At 44.0% G+C, this 19,240-nt stretch overlaps 1 protein-coding gene across 11 annotated transcripts in view; it reads left to right on the top strand.

Moving 5' to 3' along the window:
* Positions 1–15,550, top strand: part of odr4 (odr-4 GPCR localization factor homolog) — a 96,942-nt gene extending 81,392 nt beyond the window's left edge. For 9 of the 11 annotated variants that reach the window (XM_048602332.1, XM_020527060.2, XM_048602328.1 and 6 more), the window contains 3 exons: positions 5,699–5,872; positions 6,823–6,896; positions 15,416–15,550. In XM_048602332.1, coding sequence (XP_048458289.1) covers positions 5,699–5,872; positions 6,823–6,896; positions 15,416–15,427 — 260 coding nt within the window. In that variant the 3' untranslated portion in view covers positions 15,428–15,550. The remainder of the gene's footprint in view (positions 1–5,698; positions 5,873–6,822; positions 6,897–15,415) is intronic. The other 2 variants (XM_048602333.1, XM_020527061.2) reach the window with 1 other exon arrangement.
* The last annotated feature ends 3,690 nt before the right edge of the window (positions 15,551–19,240 follow it).

The raw sequence follows: 19,240 nt of genomic DNA, 5'->3' as shown, positions 1-19,240 counted from the left end.
AGCCTCTCTTCAAAGCTGACTGCAGCCAGTCACCATCCTGGTGAATATCCTCTGCACCCCTCCAATGCAGTCACATCCTTCATTTAGTGCAGAATTGCACACAGTACTCCAGCTATGGCCTAACCAAAATTTGTACAGCTCCAACATAACCTCCCTGCACTTATGATCAGTGCCATGACTGATAAAGCCAAGATTCACTCCTGAACTCTACGTTTTCTTTGTCTACCTTAGGAACACAACCTGTATTCTTTCCTGTAGTGATGTTTTATATATAAAATCCATTTGTGAGTTAAATCAAAACTTCAGCCAAAACTGTAGCTTGCTTTATACTAGAGGTTTACAGCCCTCCAAATATGTTGTGATATTTGCTAATATTCTGTTTTAAATTCCTGCACTAAAAACACTTGCCTCACATTTTTGAAATTCTCTTCAATTTTCATTTGTTGATAACAACAATCAAATAAGCATTTATTTTTCGCTAGCGAATTCTACAAAGTTAGATTCTGTCTTTTCCTTAAAATTTTTGTTTTCATATTCATTCGTGGAACATTGGTAGCACCAGGTGGCCAACTTTTATTGCATATCGCTAGTTACTGAGTCCACATGCTGTGGGTTGATTCACATTGCCCTTAGGGAGGGAATTCTAGGATTTTGACCCAGCAACAGTGAAGGAACGGTAGGGCTCCTGTGCTGGAGGTCATCTGCTCCGACCAGTTTTCTTTTCTTTCTCCCCCTCTCTTTTAAACTTACTTACCTTGTCCTGAGCTTGGATGGCATCGGTGGCAGCGAAATCCCAGCATGCAGACCTCGAACGGACCCAGTGCACAGACCCCGAGTGGGCCCAGGGCGCGGATCTCAGGCGGGTCTACCGCGGACCTTGAGTGGGTCCAATGTGGAGGAGAGTGAGCCCCTACTTACTTTTCGGGAGCATCCACAGGACCTGGAATGGGCGGCTGCTACATCAACAGATGCGACATCGGCGAAGTAGGCCCAGCAGCAAAAGATGGCACCTGAAGATCAGTGACTTCATTGTTGGTTGGGTCCAGTGCTAGCGGCAACAAAGCGGTGGCAGAAGGGCATCGCAGCAACATTGATGACGTGGGCCTAGCGGTGAGAGACGTGACTCTGACATTGGTTGGTTTGGTGCAGGCAACAAGGTGGTGGCAGAGGAGAATTGGCCAATGGCAAAGATGGCAGTTGAGGATCGGCAACTTCATTGTTGGTTGGGCATCGTGTAGGTGGTGGCGAAGCAGTGGCAGAAGGATGGAGGCACAGGTATTGTTAACGATGATGAACTGGCTCAGGACTGATGGACTGTCTTCAAGCTATATTTTTTTATCCTTATTTTTTAAACTCTTCAAAATAGTGCCATTTTGTGGCAACGATTGAAAGCTTTTTGCTATTTTATTGTATTCATACTGTAAAATACACATGATAAAATCAAAATATTTCCAAGTCAGGATGGTGTGAGGCTTGGAGGGGAACTTGCAGAAGGTGGTGTTCTCATGTATCTGCTGCCCTCATCCTTCTAGATGGAAGTGGCCATGGGTTTGGGAAGTGCTATCTAAGGATCTTTTGGTGAATTTCTTGCAGCATCTTGTAGATAGTGCACACTGCTGCTACTGAGTGCCAGTGGTGGACGGAGTACATGCTTGTGGATGTGGTGCTAGTCAAGCAGCTGTGTTGTCGTGGAAGGTGTTAAGCTTCTTCGGTATTATTGGAATTGCACTCATCCAGGCAAGTGGAGAATATTCCATCACACACTGCCTTGTGCCTTGAAGATGATGGACAGGCTTTAGGGAATCAGGAGGTGAGTTGCTCACCACAGTATTCCTGGTCTCAGACCTGCTATTGTAGCCACCATGTTTGTCACGAGACCAGTTGAGTTTCTGGTCAGTGGTAACCCCTAGGATGTTGATAGTTTGTGATTCAGTGATGGTAATTGAATGTCAGGGGGTGATGACTAGATTATCTCTTATTGGAGATCGTCATTGCCTGCCATTTGTGTGGCGCGAATTTTACTTGCCACTTATCGTCCCAAGCCTGGATATTGTCCCCACTTCTGATTTTATAATGGAACAAAGGTCATTGATGAAGCAGCTGAAGTTGGATGGTCCTCGGACACTCCTGCAGAGATGTCTTAGAGCTGAGATGACTGACCTCCACCAGTCATGATCATCTTCCTATGGGACAGGCATGACTCCAACCGACAGAGAGTTTGTCCTCTGATGTCCCTCAATTCCTGTTTTGCAAGGGCTCCTTGATGCCACACTCGGTCGAATGCAGCCTTGATGTCAACGGCTGTAACTTTCACTTCACCTCTGGAATTCAGCTCTTTTGTCCATGTTTGAACCAAAGCTGTAATGAAATCAGGAGCTGAGTGGCCCTGATGGAACCCAAACTGGCCGTTGCTGAGCAGGTCATTTTTGAGCAGGTGCTGCTTGATAGCACTGTTGTTGACACCTTCCATCACTTTACTGATGATCAGGAGTAGACTGATGGGACTATAATTGGCTGGAAAAGCTCAGCAGGTCTGGCAGCATCTGTGAAGGAAAAAACAGAGTTAACTGGGGCAGCTCTGAGGAAGTGTCACCGGACCTGAAACGTTAACTTTGTTTTTTGGTTCACAGATGCTGCCAGACCTGCTGAGCTTTTCCGGCAATTCTGTTTTTGTTCCTGATTTACAGCATCCGCAGTTCTGTCCATTTTTATAATTAGTCGAGGTTGGATTTGTCCTGCTTTTTGTGGTAGCAACAGACCTGGGCAATTTTACACATTGTCAGGTAGATGCCTATATTATAAGTATACTGGAACAACCTTGCTGGGGAACGGCATGTTCTAAAGCTCAAGTTTCTTCTATTGCTGGAATGTTGCAGACCCTTTGCAATATCCCGTGCCTCCGACCATTTCTTTGTATTACTTGGAGTGAATCGAATTGGCTGAAGATTAGTATCTGTAAATTCCAAAACCTTAGTTTCTTTGCTTATTCCATCCTCCTTGGATTAAAGGCCAACATTTTATTTTCTTCCCCTGGCATGCCTGGAATGTCCAAGATCAAGATTTCAACTAATTGACTTCAATTCCCAAATTTGTCCTTAGAACTGAGAAGTATTTTTCAACACTTTATCTTGTTAACACCTTTCTTTAATTTGGGGTAATTATGTAAATAACTCACATTTCTTAATGAAGACAGAGCAATTCTCCTCATTTCATGTCTTAATTCATCTGCTAACAAACTCGCCTGCCATTTTACATTTACAAATTTAAATTTCCAAAACATAAAGATCATAAAATAACATATTTTGACAAAGCTAACGTCATTATTTGCAGCCTACAAACAGCTCAAAGCACACAAATTAAAAGTGAAGTAACCTTGATAGCCACATCTAAGTGCCCTGGTTTGAGGCTACAGCTGTGGCCACAGCAGCTGCCATAACTTGTGCACTACTACTTGATGAAGTTGAAATAGAAGTGCTCCCTTAGACCTTCTGTGGACTTGGCCTCCTCCTGAGATTCCTTCTCCTGTTCCCTCTTGTGGCTGCTTATCCTATGCTTGGTGACTTCCTTCATACTCCCAGACATGCTCTATCCCCGGAGGTAGTCTTACCAGGCCAACTATGACTGGAGATGGGTAATTTGTAAAGGAACTAACAACTACAGCCTTGCATGAGCAGCTGGATCCATCCCACTGAAGACAACTTGTACTTTGAACAGTACAGGAATTCAGCAAATATCATCTAGAAATCAGCCTAAAGTAGTAATCAACTTACCTGGAAATCCTACATTTTAATACCTCTACTTGCTTTGATGTTTTGCTGAGCAAGGCCAACACATGCTATCCATTTCGTTGGAGCCACCCAAACTGGCAGTCCTCGCCTGCAATCAATTTGGTGCGCTTATCCAGATGATGATGATTTCTCTCCTTTGTACATGTTTACAAGCAATACCTTCTGCACCACGGTGACTTGCTTTGCGCTTCATGCAGGAAATGTTCGTATGCATTTTGAACTTTTTTGGATCATTGGAATTGTGGCACCTGAAATAATGGTTGTTGTGGGCCCAGTTTAACATTTATCGCAATATTTTAAAAGATTCTAAAATATAATAGCCCACATTGACATAAATATGGAAAATCATGAACAAGGATGTCTTGGCACTCCCCCAAGCACGACCTTTCAGAGATAAGATTTTCGAATTGTATTGTCACTTGTTAAAGTTATTCAGTAAAAGTGAACAATGCATTGTTTTGTGGCAGTGAGTCAACCTCTAGTACGTAGTGTATTTACTTCTATCTTTATTATTTTGTGCCCTTCATAAAGTAATTGCTTGCTTCTAATCAAATACCATAAATTGTATGATTTTGTTGTTTTACAGTAATAAAGCTGTAAATATTAATCTCATTAAATGGTAAATTATCCACTTCACGACACAAAACTGTGCCCTTCAGGAGTTGCACATTAGGAAAAAAATACAGACTCTCAATTTTTGTCTCTCCCTCTGTGGCTTGAGTGGCTGCAATGGGAAGCTTAACCTTAAAATTCTGCATAATTTTTTTGTTTTGGCCTAACAACGTAATTGTTTGATTAAAATGTAGTTTACTATTTTAGATAATAGCTGAAAAATTGGCCTGCCCAGTTTTTGGGTGCTGGGGTTCATGATTTGCAACCTGTCTGCACTGGTTTCATTGGAGGTGGGCAGCAGATAAACTTGATGCTACTATTTTGTTTGCATGTTTATAAAATAATAATGGGTAGACTCGTGCTGCTGACTGCCTGTGCACTCAGTAGGGGGTTGAATAGCATTGTGCCGATAATGGGTGATGCAGTTGGCCTGCTCTTGAAAGGCAGGCTATTCCTCTTATCGGAAAGGTAGACCAAGTAATATAAACACAAATGTAGAAGATTGAATCTGGAGCACCAGCGCAAAGAGAATCCCAGGGTAATGGATGTAGCACAAATGACATTGGTGATGCAGGCAGGCGCAAGAAGTGACACCGTGTTCAATGGAAAGCCAAGACACCTTCAAGGACCACCCTCAGAAAGAAGTAGGAACAATGGCCAGAGTGGTCAACATCTGGCTCCAAGGACCTGCCACTACTGCCACAAAGTCGAATAGCCTCGCATGGAAAGCCAGGGTCAGTGAACACATCTTGATATGACATCACCAGCTCCTCACACTGTTCAATGCACCGTACTGCGTCACTCACCTAAAAGCAACCCTGACTCTCAGAATTCATAGCTAACATTCAGGTATTTGTACAAAGCTTCATTGTCACACTCATCACCTGCTGCCGCCATTTACCTCCAGTGATTCAGCTGTGTTAGGTACGTCAGAAAAATACTGCAGTACAACTGCTGATATTCTGCCCTCGCTTCTAGGATAAGGTGGGGCGTAATAAAAGGGAGCAGAGCAGAACTGGTGGGGGACCAGGACAGCTGCATTTCCTGAGCCCTTTGGAGGAGATAGCACTCCACGTTACAGGGTCAGTTACAAAAGAGTCCATGTCATCTAGTGTGCTGAGATCTTGAGGATGCTGATATGTTGCTGCCTTAGCCCCTTCTCAACTCCCAGCTCGCGCTCATCCTCAGACATGAAATGATGAACAAGATACTAATGGTGTGACCATGGGTATCTTGCTTTCCGTCCCCTCCCCTTTCCCTCACACCAAACTTCCTTTTCTGATTTCTTTTGCTTTCAGACGAACAAGAACTGACAACTGCCCAGCCACAGCAGCCCAAGGAGCCAGAGGAAGTGAGAGGGCAGGAATCCAGCACTGATGAAGTGGCCCCGTCATTTGATATGACATTTCGAGCCACCTGCTCAGATGCTTGCGCTGATCCTATCTTGGAGGCTACTATTGAGTTTACACGTGGTGAGTCACTGGGCATGAGTGGGCTACAGCCACACCAGCAGTAAAGGCTGATTCATTTGTCAGCTGACCAGAGAACAAGGTTGCAGCTGAGTTCTGCTGCAAAGAACTCAGAATGAGAACCTAAATGGGCGACATAAAAGGAGAAAGCAGATAAGCACACACTTTGAAATGCTCAGTGTATTAGCTGACCTGCCAGACAGACTCCTGTGTTGAAGAACTTGGAGGAGTCTGGCTCTAACTTAGCAGAAGGCATCACAAAGAACTTGCCCTGTCTGCAGCTTTTGCTCCATTCCCCCGATGTCCTGCTGACCCAGAAGCACTGCAGCTGCATTTCTCGTATATGTGGCAGCTTATGTACAGACAGGTTACTTACTCTTTTACTACCCTTGTGTCGATGCAGCAAAACTCCCCATCGAGTCCAAGAACTCAACACAATACCTCCAGGAATACTCCATGATACATCTAGACACTTTGCGATTGCAGAAGTTATTCAAAATTACTTTCCTTGCAAGTTGGATGGTTGGCTTCTGGCAGATCTGCACTTCTTTTTGGATTGATGCACAAAATTTGTTGGCTTGATCTTTGTAACCCAAATTAGGAACTCTGTTGTCAATCTGTCAGTAGGGCTGTGAGATTTCAGAATAACACCCCAATACTATTTTCAGTGCATGCAGGGGACCTCTACGTGGGCACCCTTCAAAAGAGCATGCCAGAGTCAACTGGCATTTTGCACATCTCTGGAAGGGTGCAGAGCTGAAGTAGTGGTTAAAATTCGAGTGCAGTGTGATACATGGTTTGATCGAAATCCCTTGATTTATATTATATCACATATTATGTTCAGAGATCCAGTGCTGGTAATTATAGTTATTTGTGGTTATAGTGAAGACGAATGTACCTTATCTGGTCCATGTCTTAAGCTTAATCAAATCTGTTTTTGCGTTATATCTTAGGTGTGGCAGCAGCAGCAGGTGTAGGAGTCATCGCAGTAGCAGTCTCTGTGATTTATTTTGGGAACTTCATTGGTGTAAGTCTAACAGCTATTATAAATGAAACTACATAAAAATGCTGCTTCATGCTTTTCCATAGTAACCACTGGTTTTGCTAAGTTTCCATTGCTAATGTCACCAAGAACATGCTGTACTAAAACTTGCTGAAACGAAGCAGACTTTTTGTTTTTGTTCTATATCCCTAGTCAGCCAGCAAACCAAACAGTGGCTGAACACCTGTAAATAGAAATATCAATTCTTAATGTTCCATATACTTTGAATGATAGCATGATATCAGTAACACATTACTACAAATTAAGCATGAATACATGTTAAGTTCAGGTGGGAATGTCTACTATAAAAGCTGTATTTCTGAGTGCTTTTATCTTGATAACATTACATGCACAGAATCAACTTTGTATTCATTCTGCTAAGTTAATCCCCCTAAGAAATAATTGTAATTTTTTCTTACTCTCCACCTAGATACATTTTAGATCTGGTATTTTGCAATGAAAAATGGCCAATTGTTGTAAAGAACTCTGAAAGTGATGTAATTCAATTTGAAATTAAGTTAAATCTAAACAAAGAAAACTGTGAAGGTTTGAGTGGTAAATTGACTGTGGTAGACTGACAAAATACATGAAAACCTATGATGGTAGAGAGGAAGCACCTAGCATTTAAAGAATTAAATAGTAAGTGATTTATAACAGATTTACTTTTTTATATACCTCAAAGGAATCAGAAAGAGGGATCTAATCATGGCTAACAGGAGAAGAAGTTCAAGACTGTATTAGATCAAAGAAAGAGGCTTATAATGTTGCTTTAAAAAGTAGTAAGCCCAAGGATTCAGTGTTCTAAAATTTAGTGTTGGAAGAGAAAAAAAAAACTCATTTAGAAAATAAAATGTAATCGTAAACTGTCAAGAAAATAGACACTTGTTTCGGTAGGTAAAAAAGAAAATATTAGCAAAGATAATTATGAGCACATTAACAGACAGATACAGAAGAATTTATAATGGGAAGTAAGGAAATGACAGAGAGGCCAGACAATACTTTGTGTCAGTCTTCATGGAGTGAGATAAGAAAAGAAAACTGCCAGGAATACCAGAAGGATAGGGGATTAACAAGAATTAGGAACCAAAGAAGTAAGTATTAATTTAAAAACAAAAGTTGTCCTGGAAAAATTAATGGGACTGAAAATTAATCTAATCTATATCCCAGAGTATTAAAAGAGGTAGCTATAGAAATAGTGGGTGTGTTGGTGATAGTCTTCTGAAATTCAATAGATTCGGGACAGGTCCTGCAGCGTGGACAGTTACAAATGTAATCTTGACTATTGATGAAAGAAGGAAAGGAGAGAGAAAACTAGAACCTGTGGACACCTGATGTTAGTAATGACAAAAATGCTGAATTGTATAACAAAAGGATGTGATAACTGTACACTTAGATTTAATGCTTGGATTAGGTAAAGTAAATATAGATTTATGAAAGGCAAATCATGTTTCATAAATATTTTAAGAACTTTTGGAGGATGTAAGTAGTACAATAGATAAGGCGAACTCGATGGATATGGTGTTTTCAGAAAACTTTAGATTTTCAGGAGGCTGTTGATAACTCCTACAAAGGAGGTTAGCACAAAATTTAAGTACATGGGATTGGGGTAACATGTTGGTGTGAATTCAGAATTGGATAACAGATAGTAGGAGTAAGCCAATCACAGGTTGGAAGTGTGTAACTAGTGAGCTGCTGCAAGGAATAGTGCTTGGGCCTCACCTTTTCACAATCAATATCAAAAGTTTAGAAGTGGAGACCAAATATAATGCTTCTAAATTTGAATGACACAAAACTAGATGGGAATGTGAGTTGTGAGGGAGGTGCAGAGAAGCTTCAAGGGCATTTGGACAGACTGAGTGACTGAGCAAGAAAATGGCAAAAGGAATATAAAATGTAAAAAGTGAGCTTATCCGTTTTTGTAGAAACAAACAGAAATGCAGGCTTTTTTTAATAAATATGGAGAGAAAGAGGTGTTGACCTCTAAAGGAACCTGGATGTCCGAATTCATAAGTTACAGAAAACTAGCATGTAGGTGCAGCAAACAAATATGAAGGATTGGAACACAGGAGTGAAAAGATTTTGCTGCAGTTGTATAGACCTTTGGTGGAGAGTGTTTGAAGTACTGTGTACGGTTTTGAACTCTCTTATCCATGGAAGGATGTACTTGCCACACAGGAAAATCAACAAGTGATCAGCGGTAATATTCATGCCACACAAATGCCAGGCAATGACCATCTCCAATAAAAGGCAATCTAACCATTGCCCCTTGACATTCGATGGTCTTACCATCACTGAATTCCAGGAGTTTCCATTGACCAGAAACTCAACTGGACTTGCCACATAAGTACAGTGGCTACAAGAGCAAGTCAGAAGCTAGAAATACTGAGGTGAGTAACTAACCTCCTGACTCCCCAAAGCACGTCCACCATATACAAGGACTGTGATGGAATATTCCCAGTTGCCTAGATGGGTGCGGCACCCAAAGCATTCACCATCCAGGACAAAGCAGCCCACTTTATTGGCACCATACCCACAAGCATCCACTCCCTCACCAGCAATGCTCAGTAGCAGCATGTGTGTACTATGTATATGATGCACGGCAAAAATTCGCCAAAGATCCTCCGACAGCACTTTCTAAATCCATGGCCACTTCCATCCAGTAGAACAAGAGGAGCAGATACATGGGAACACCACCAACTGCAAATTCTCCTCCAAGCCACTCACCATCCTGACTTGGAATATATAGTCATTCTTTCACTGCCCCTCCCTAAGGACATTGTGGGGGAACCTTGAGACCATGGTCTGCAGCGATTTAAGAAGACAGCGCACCATCATCTTTTCTAGGACAACTAGGGAAAGGTAATAAATGCTGGCCAGCCAGTTATGCCTATATCCATGAGTGAATACAAAAAAAATTGGATCTTTGGATTGTGGCATTGTCCTTTTAGGATTTTAAAGCTATATTTCTAGAGTTTAGAAGCATGAAAGGTGAGCTCATTAAAACATGAATCTTAATGGGCTGGACAAGGTTGATGCAAGATAAATGTTTGTGCCAACTGTTGAGGCCTCGAACAAGCAGGCAATCTCAGAATAAGAAGTCCATCATTTAAGATTGGGATGCAAGATCCAGAGGTCATGAATATTTGGAATTCTCTATCCCAGAGTACTGTGGGGCTCAGTCATTTAGAATGTTCAAGACAGCAATTGATAAATTCCTAGATAGTAAAAACGTCAAGGGATATGAGGTTATTGTTGGAAAATAGTGTTGAGGTAGGTCATCCATAGAATCCCCACAGTGTGGAAACAGGCCATTCGGCCCAACAAGTCCACACCAACTGTCCGAAGAGCATCCCACCCAGACTCACTCACCTACCCTCTCCCTGTAACCCTGCATTTCCCATGGCTAATCCACCTACCTTACACATCTCTGGACACTATGGGCAATTTAGCATGGCCAGTCCACCTAACCTGCCTGTCTTTTGACTGTGGGAGGAAACTGGAGCACCCAGAGGAAACCCACACAGACACGGAGAGATGTGCAAACTCCACATAGACAGTTGCCCAAGGCTAGAATGGAACCCAGGTCCCTGGTGCTGTGAGGCAGTATGCTAACCACGAGCCACCATGACACCCCGCCACCCTATGATCTAGTAGAATAGAGGAGTGGGCTTGAGTGGCTAAATGGTCTATTCCTTCTTTTATTTCCTTTGTTCCCACATGGCACATTTTTGACATAAGGAAACATATCAAGACACAATTCTTTGTAAATAGGAAAGGTAATACATAACCAAAATGTACATCTATTAGAGACAACTAGATGCAGAGCTGGATGAACACAGCAGGCCAAGCAGCATCGTAGGAGCAGGAAGGCTGACGTTTCGGGCCTAGACCCTTCATCAGAAAAGGGGAAGGGGAAGGGGGTTCTGAAATAAATAGGGAGAGAGGGGGAGGTGGATAGAAGATGGATAGAGGAGAAGATAGGTGGAGAGGAAACAGACAGGTCAAAGAGGTGGGGATGGAGCCAGTAAAGGTGAGTGTAGGTGGGGAGGTAGGGAGGAGATAGGTCAGTCCAGGGAGGACGGACAGGTGAAGGGGGCGGGATGAGGTTAGTAGGTAGGAGATGGGGGTGCAGCTTGAGGTGGGAGGAGGGGATAGGTGGGAGGAAGAACAGGTTAGGGAGGCAGGGACGAGCTGGGCTGGTTTTGGGATGCAGTAGGGGGAGGGGAGATTTTGAAGCTTGTGAAATCCACATTGATACCATTGGGCTGCAGGGTTCCGAAGCGGAATATGAGTTGCTGTTCCTGCAACCTTCGGGTGGCATCGTTGTGGCACTGCAGGAGGCCCAGGATGGACATGTCGTCTGAAGAATGGGAGGGGGAGTTGAAATGGTTCGCGACTGGGAGGTGCAGTTGTTTATTGAGAACCGAGCGTAGATGTTCTGCAAAGCGGTCTCCGAGCCTCCGCTTGGTTTCCCCGATGTAGAGGACACCACAACGGGTACAGCAGATGCAGTATACCACATTAGCAGATGTGCAGGTGAACATCTGCTTGATATGGAAAGTCTTCTTGGGGCCTGGGATGGGGGTGAGGGAGGAGGTGTGGGGGCAGGTGTAGCACTTCCTGCGGTTGCAGGGAAAAGTGCCGGGTGTGGTGGGGCTGGAGGGGAGTGTGGAGCGGACAAGGGAGTCACGAAGAGAATGGTCCCTCCGGAAAGCAGATAAGGGTGGGGAGGGAAAAATGTCTTTGGTAATGGGGTCGGATTGCAGATGGCGGAAGTGTCAGAGGATGATGCTTTGGATCCAGAGGTTGGTGGGGTGGTACGTGAGGACGAGGGGGATTCTTTTTGGTTGTTATTGCGGGGACGGGGTGTGAGGGATGAGTTGTGGGAAATGCGGGAGACACGGTGGAGAGCATTCTCGACCACTGAGTGGAGGGGAAGTTGCGGTTCTTGAAAAACGAAGACATCTGTGATGTACGGGAGTGGAATGCCTCATCCTGGGAGCAGATGCGGTGGAGGCGAAGGAATTGGGAATAGGGGATGGCATTTTTGCAGGAAGGTGGGTGGGAGGAGGTGTATTCCAGGTAGCTGTGGGAGTCGGTGGGCTTGAAATGGATATCAGTTTCTAGGTGGTTGCCCGAGATGGAGACAGAGAGGTCCAGGAAGGTGAGAGAGGTATTGGAGATGGTCCAGGTGAACTTAAGGTTGGGGTGGAAGGTGTTGGTGAAGTGGATGAACTGTTCAAGCTCCTCGTGGGAGCACGCGGCAGCGCCGATACAGTCATCAATGTAACGGAGGAAGAGGTGGGGTTTAGGGCCAGTGTAGGTACGGAAGAGGGATTGTTCCACGTAACCTACAAAGAGGCAGGCATAGCTTGGGCCCATGCGGGTACCCATGGCCACCCCCTTTGTCTGTAGGAAGTGGGAGGAATTGAAAGAGAAGTTGTTGAGGGTGAGGACGAGTTCGGCTAAGCGGATGAGGGTGTCAGTGGAGGGGGCCTGGTCGGGCCTGCGGGACAGGAAGAAGCGGAGGGCCTTCAGGCCATCTGTATGGGGAATGCAGGTGTATAGGGACTGGACGTCCATGGTAAAGATGAGGTGTTGGGGACCGGGGAATTGGAAGTTCTGGAGGAGGTGGAGGGCGTGGGTGGTGTCACGGACGTAGTTAGGGAGTTCCTGGACCACGGGGGAGAAAATGGAGTCCAGATAGTTGGAGATAAGTTCGGTGGGGCAGGAGCAGGCGGAGACAGTGGGTCGACCAGGGCATTCAGGTTTGTGGATTTTGGGAAGGAGATAGAAGCGGGCGGTGAGGGGTTGGGGAACGATGAGATTGGAAGCTGTGGGTGGGAGGTCACCTGAGGTGACGAGGTTGTGGATGGTTTGGGAGATGATGGTTTGGTGCTCGGGGATGGGGTCATGATCAAGGGGGCGGTAGGAGGAGGTGTCGGAGAGTTGGCGTCTGGCCTCGGTGATGTAGAGGTCAGTGTGCCATACTACAACTGCGCCTCCCTTGTCTGCAGGTTTGATGGTGAGGTTGGGATTGGAGCGGAGGGCTGCACGTTGTGTGGGGGAGAGGTTGGAGTGGGTGAGAGGGGTGGAGAGGTTGAGGCGATTGATGTTACGACGGCAGTTGGAGATGAAGAGGTCGAGGGAGGGTAGGAGGCCTTGGGGTGGTGTCAAGGAGGACCGCCTCTTTGACCTGTCTGTTTCCTCTCCACCTATCTTCTCCTCTGTCCATCTTCTATCCGCCTCCCCCTCTCTCCCTATTTATTTCAGAACCCCCTTCCCCTCCCCCATTTCTGATGAAGGGTCTAGGCCCGAAACGTCAGCCTTCCTGCTCCTCTGATGCTGCTTGGCCTGCTGTGTTCATCCAGCTCTGCACCTTGTTGTCTCAGATTCTCCAGCATCTGCAGTTCCTACTATCTCTGATACAATTTTAACCCCACTGCGAAGCCTCTTCTAAGGATGCCTAGCCTGAAGAAGTTACCCTCCTCCCTCCGGACAAACCTCAGGGGATCTCTCTCCCACTGCAACTCTCTCGTAATCTCTTCGGCCTTGAAACTGCTCGACCATGCCCTGAAGCAAACCAGGTACTACAGCCACATCACCTTTCTTAGTACCTGCCTATGGAACCAGATCATCCCCAATGGACTACAGTCATTCCCAGGCCTTCCCAGTTTGGCGCCAACCATGACAATGTCTGCATTCATAGCATTGAGATCCTTCAGAAGCGTTTCTCCCTGCGACTCCTGAAGCACACACTCGCAGCAAAGCGCCGGCATCTCCGGGCACTACAATCAAGCCTACCTCAGCTCAGAGCCTCCGTCTCCCAGACCTGCAAAGGACCTCTCCTGTTTTTTATTCTTCGTAGGATCCGCAACCTGAATTCACAATTCTACTCAGCTTTATTGGACACTAAAAACCATAAGTACAGTAAACTTACTGGTGCCTGCCACCCAAAACGGGCTTCCTCCACCTCCCAAATCCCCAACCCTACCCAGGACCTTCCCCACAATGTGCCCACTGCCATTGGCCATGAGGCCACTGTCGGAGAACCCACAGATGACGTCACATCCGCCACCGCCGGGTACCCCACTTCCGGGACAGCGAACGCCATTGCTGCTGATGCCACCGCCTCCATTTCCAAGGCCAACACCACAGACACTGAAGAAGTGCCTACCGTCACCGCTGCTGCCGCCGCCTACCCCGCTCCGCCCACTGCCGACGCCGCTCCGCCATGACAAAATCCTCATCCCAAATATTGTTCATGAAGCCACCTGAAAGAAAAGGGGATCATACCAGAAAATTGCTTTCAACCAGCAAGCATACAGCCCTAATTGAAGGAGGGGAGGTATTAAAAGTTACTGACACTAACTTTAATGGTCAAAGATTCAGTATTTCCTTTAAATCATAAAGCATCCCTTTGGTGCAACTACCTCTCTGTATACATTTGAGTATGAATGCGTGAGCTTCCAATGCCATTTCACAAAAAATGAACAGCTGCAGGAGTATTAATCCCAGTTTAACGTTGGCTTCCTTGGCTCAGTGATAGTTCTAGGAGAGCAGAGACTTAAATTGTGAAGCTAACACTTATCCATCTGCTTGCTCAGGTTTGACCATAAAATACAGGAGCAGAAATAGGCCATTCCATTTATCAAGATCATGGCTGATCTGACAATCCTCAACTCCGTTTTCCTGCCTTTTGCCCATAACCCGTGATTTCTGTACTATCTATGCCTTAAATATACTTAATGACCCAGCCTCAGTAGTCCTCAACAGGAAGGAATTCCATAAATGCACTACCCTCTGAGAGAAGAAATTCCTCCACGTCTTAAATGTGTGACTCCTTATTCTGAAGTTATTGTAAGAGAATCCATGTCATATATTGTAGGAGGAGCAGGAAACTGTTGATGGTCTAGCCAGCATTTATCCTAGACAACACTGTTAAAGCAGACTATTTGGTAATTTGTCTCATTTGTTTGTGGAAGATTATGGTCATGATTTTTTTTCTCTGTCTTGCCAATGAAGCTGGCCTTTCTCATGTTTTCCTGCAAGAGAAAATGTGAAGGGGGCCAACTATGCCACACTAATAGCATTGTAAAGAAGCTAACACATAGTATTAATATTATGCTTTCGTCTACGTGACAAGAAAGGCAAGTCAAACTGACAAAGCAACGGATCTATGCATAATCTTGCTTTGAAGCCCCAACATCATCTACATATTGAAACTACATTTTTAAACTAGATGTTATGGATTGTTTACGATTTAAGATTTGACCTGCTCAACAACATTTACCACAAAACTTAACAGGTTCCTTAGAGAGCAGTTATTTTAAATTTTATTTTAAATCTGCTGATACGTGGCTGGGACAAGATAGACAATAGTTTGAAACTGGTTTTGTAATGTTGGGAACTAGTGTGTGCTTTTAAAAAGTCATTCAGTTTAACAACATAATATAACAAGCAAACTGAGAATTTTGAACTCACCTCCTTTTATTTTGTTACAGGAATCAGCTTGAACACTGTTTAACAGCAATCCAACTCCTTTTTCAAGGAACACATAAGATCCAGTTCCCATGCTTTTTTTGACTGAAACTGTATTCTCAGCTCCATTTGAATAAAAGCATTACACAGAGAGAGAAGCAACAGACTTTGGTGCAGTTTTTAGTCTTGTATTATTACCACAGAAATGGACAGGTTTTTCATCATTTTTGACTGTCATGGTTGATGATCTGAATATATAACAAGTGACTGCTTTGAAATTGTTTTTGGACTTGCTGAAATTGTTGGACAATAATAAGTATAAATCAACGAATTGTATCTCTCTTTGCCTGATTGCGATCTTCATCTTTTTTCAGCGAGAGTCTGTAAGTAACTAATCAGATTCCAACCTAGGGGTTGTCATGTTTACAAATGACAGTCAGGTCTCCCAAAAGGACGTTAAGTTTGGATTATATAAGGGACAAATGTAACCAGTGTGCACTGGCCCCAAATAGCATGAGATCCACTTCAACAGCAGGGAAGTTCATAACTTCTACTAATTAAGAAGGCATATGAACGTTGCTTGTAAATTTCACATGCCTAAAAATAGGTTGCCTCAGTTTTTCTACTTTTTCCCTGATGTTGGCTGGCATAGCCACAGAGTCCTTTGACTGCTGCATGATGACCAACCAAAAGCAGACCAGAGAACTTGTAATCTCATAAAAAGCTTCAAGTCCTAATGTTTTCAATCCTCATTCAGGGCAGATTTGATGAAAATAGCCAAGGGAAGAATTAGGGAAAGGACTCCAGTGACTGATCACTCATCGTTGAGCCCTGCTGCAAAGCCTGATCTTCTACTGGAAAGAATTTACAGGTATTAGAGCTGGTTTTGCTTGAAGAAGATAGGAAATGTGAGTTGTGAAACTCTAAAGAGCTACCTTCCTGCCACATTTTTGATCCAACGGATGGAGCACTGAGGTAAGGGGATGAAGTTGGGCCTGCAGCCTCCAGAGGAAGGACCAAGGTAGTAAATGTTGAAGCTGGCCGGTTAGAAGACCCGTTTGTTGAGACATTAGCCCAGTTGTAATCATGACTTGTCATCTCCTCACCCTGACAACAGAAGTCATTAATACAGATGGCCAGGCATTTGTTTTTCCATATGACCTCATTATGAATGCTTAGGTGACCTCTGAGAGAGGTTAATAATGCATTAAGCTTAGCAGGCAATAAGACACAGTTTGCACAGAAGTGACAACTTTGAAGAGTTTTTTTCTCAGTGCTGTGTTTTTGTTTACACAGGATTGAGTTTTGAAGTTACTTTTGTCATTGCTATTGATATATGAATAAATACAGAGAGATCTTGGAGTGCAAGTTCATAGCTCCCTGAAAGTGGCAAAGAAGGTGTATAGCATCCCTAGCCTTCGTTGTTCAGGCCATTGAGTAGAAAAGTTGGCAGTCATGTTGCAGCTGTAAAAAACTTTAGTTAGCACATATTTGGAGTATTGTATGCGGCTCTGGTCACCATACTATAAGAGGGATATGGAGGCTTTGGAGAAGGTGCAAAAGAGGTTTACCAGAATGTTGCCTGGTTTGGAATGTATTTGCTATAAAGAGAGGTTGGACAGACTTGGGTTGTTTTCGCTACAGCATCAGAGGCTGAGGGGTGACCTGATAGAAGTAGATAAAATTATGAAACATTGGAGAGTCAGAGTCTTTTTCTCAGTGGAAGTGTCAAATACTAGGGGGCAGAAGGTGAAGGTGAGGAGTTTGGGGGTGGGGGGAATTTATAGGAGTTGTTAGGGGGAAGTTTTTTTTATACACAGAGTGTGGTAGGTGCCTGCAACGTGCTGCTGGGGATGTGGGAAAAGCAAATATGATCGCAGTATTTAAGAGGCATTTAGACACGTGAACAGGCAGGGAATAGAGGGATACAGACCATGTGCACGCAGATGGGATTAGTTTAGAATAACATCATTTCACACAGACTAGGTGGCCTGACGGGCCTGTTCTTGTGCTGTTCCGTTCTATGTTTAAATGGCTGTTATTTATTGGCAGCTTCATGAGAAAACAAGCCACATAATATATTTCAAAGGGAATTTGAATGTCTTTTATTTTGATTGCCACCTTGGTGCTGTGAACCCCTGTCTACCAACAGAGTGAATCTGACTGTATCAGAATTACTGGTGTGGGGTTGGTTGGAAGGCCGCGCAATGGAGTAGATGAGTGTCGGAGTACTATACGCAGGCTAGCTATTCACATTATTACCTCATGCTAGTGTTGATAGAAATTGGAACAGGGAGCCTCAGCACTGGGACCTGCCCACCATTCTGTTGAACTCTTAATCCACGCCACAAATTTTCAGGTTGAAATGCAAGCAGATTCACTTTCTCCTCAAGTTGCGTAGCCTGATGACACTGCGCACTCCTGAGAAGTTATTACTTTGACAACTCCCTTGCAAGTCACACTTTTCCATACCAGAACAAATTATTAATGCATAGGGTTTTTACAACTATTGCTATGAACATATTTACAGTGAAAGTGTGTTCACATGTTTTAAACATGGGCCTCATGTTTTCTGCAAACTTTTCTTGCACATGGCCAAGTTTGTAAAACTGCTGCACTGATCCTGCCAGCAATTGCAAAACAGAAATGATTTGGGAAGACACTGGGAAATTGGCATGCAACTCAAATTGTTACTTTTGTGGCATTTGAAGTTAACTGTCAAGTAGCAGACAGAATTGTTTTAGAGAAAGCGTGCAAGAGCAGAGAAGACATCAGCCCTGCTGCCATGACTCCAATCAAGAACTGAACAAAATTAGATTGTACCTCAGAACAGTGTTTTGAGTGTTTGTACTCTTGATTACAGGTGGTCAATTGCCTCATACATTGTACAACTGCAGCATGATGGATTGAAAACTCTAAGTGGGTTATATTGGCAATTTACGTAGATGGTATTTGGACCAGTTTTGGCGCAGAACAAAGCCTGGCTATTGCACACATAATACGAACATGATTCTAAACATGTAAATGTTTCATAATAGAAATTTATTCTGGTTGTTGCTTACTACAACAATGTAGTACTTTTTCCATGAACCTGTGCGTGTGAAAATCCTGATCTCTTATGCTCTGCCGTGGTTCAGGTCTGGCTAGAAACAGAAAATAGAAGCAGGAGCACACCATTTAGCCCTTTGAGCCTCGTCTGCCATTCAGCATGATTATGGCTGATCATTCAACTCAGCATCCCGTCCTCCCTCTACCTTTTGATCCCTTTAGCCCTAACAACTCCATCTAACTACTTGAAAACAATGTTTTGCTTTCTCACCACGTTCTGTGGCAGAGAATACCTTGCCACTCAGATTGAGTCTCTCCTCCTGTTACTCCTAAATGGCCTATCTCGTATTCATAGACTGTGACCCTGGCTCTGTACTTCCTGGTCATTGGATAAATGTAGAAAGGTTGTTCCCAATCTAGTCCAGTAAGAATTTTATAGGTTTGCATGAGATTGCCAGGCTCCCTCCCCACCCATTATTTTAAACTTCAGTGGGTATAGTCCCAACTGATCCCATCTCCAAGGACAAGTGTCTACATGCTCATTGATCATGCTCCTGTACCATTTTATCCCAGCAGTGTGTTATGCACATCTGGTTGGGTGATGAGACTATAGGAAGGAAGGACTGTCTGGATCTATCTTCTAAATATGACAGCTACCAATGAGAGTAAACCAGTGCTGGAAGGAGTAGAACATTGTGACTATCTGAAAACTATGGTACATTGCTTTACGTTTTATGATACCAACAGTGCATTCTGCTAGACTGTTTGCAGGTGGTGGGGAGAATAGGTAGCATTTTGAA

This window comes from Rhincodon typus, chromosome 10 (genome assembly GCF_021869965.1).
Source record: "Rhincodon typus isolate 14 chromosome 10, sRhiTyp1.1, whole genome shotgun sequence".
NCBI lineage: Eukaryota > Metazoa > Chordata > Chondrichthyes > Orectolobiformes > Rhincodontidae > Rhincodon > Rhincodon typus.
The sequence above is the reverse complement of the archived record's forward strand: the minus strand, read 5'-3'. Positions and strand labels throughout refer to the sequence as shown.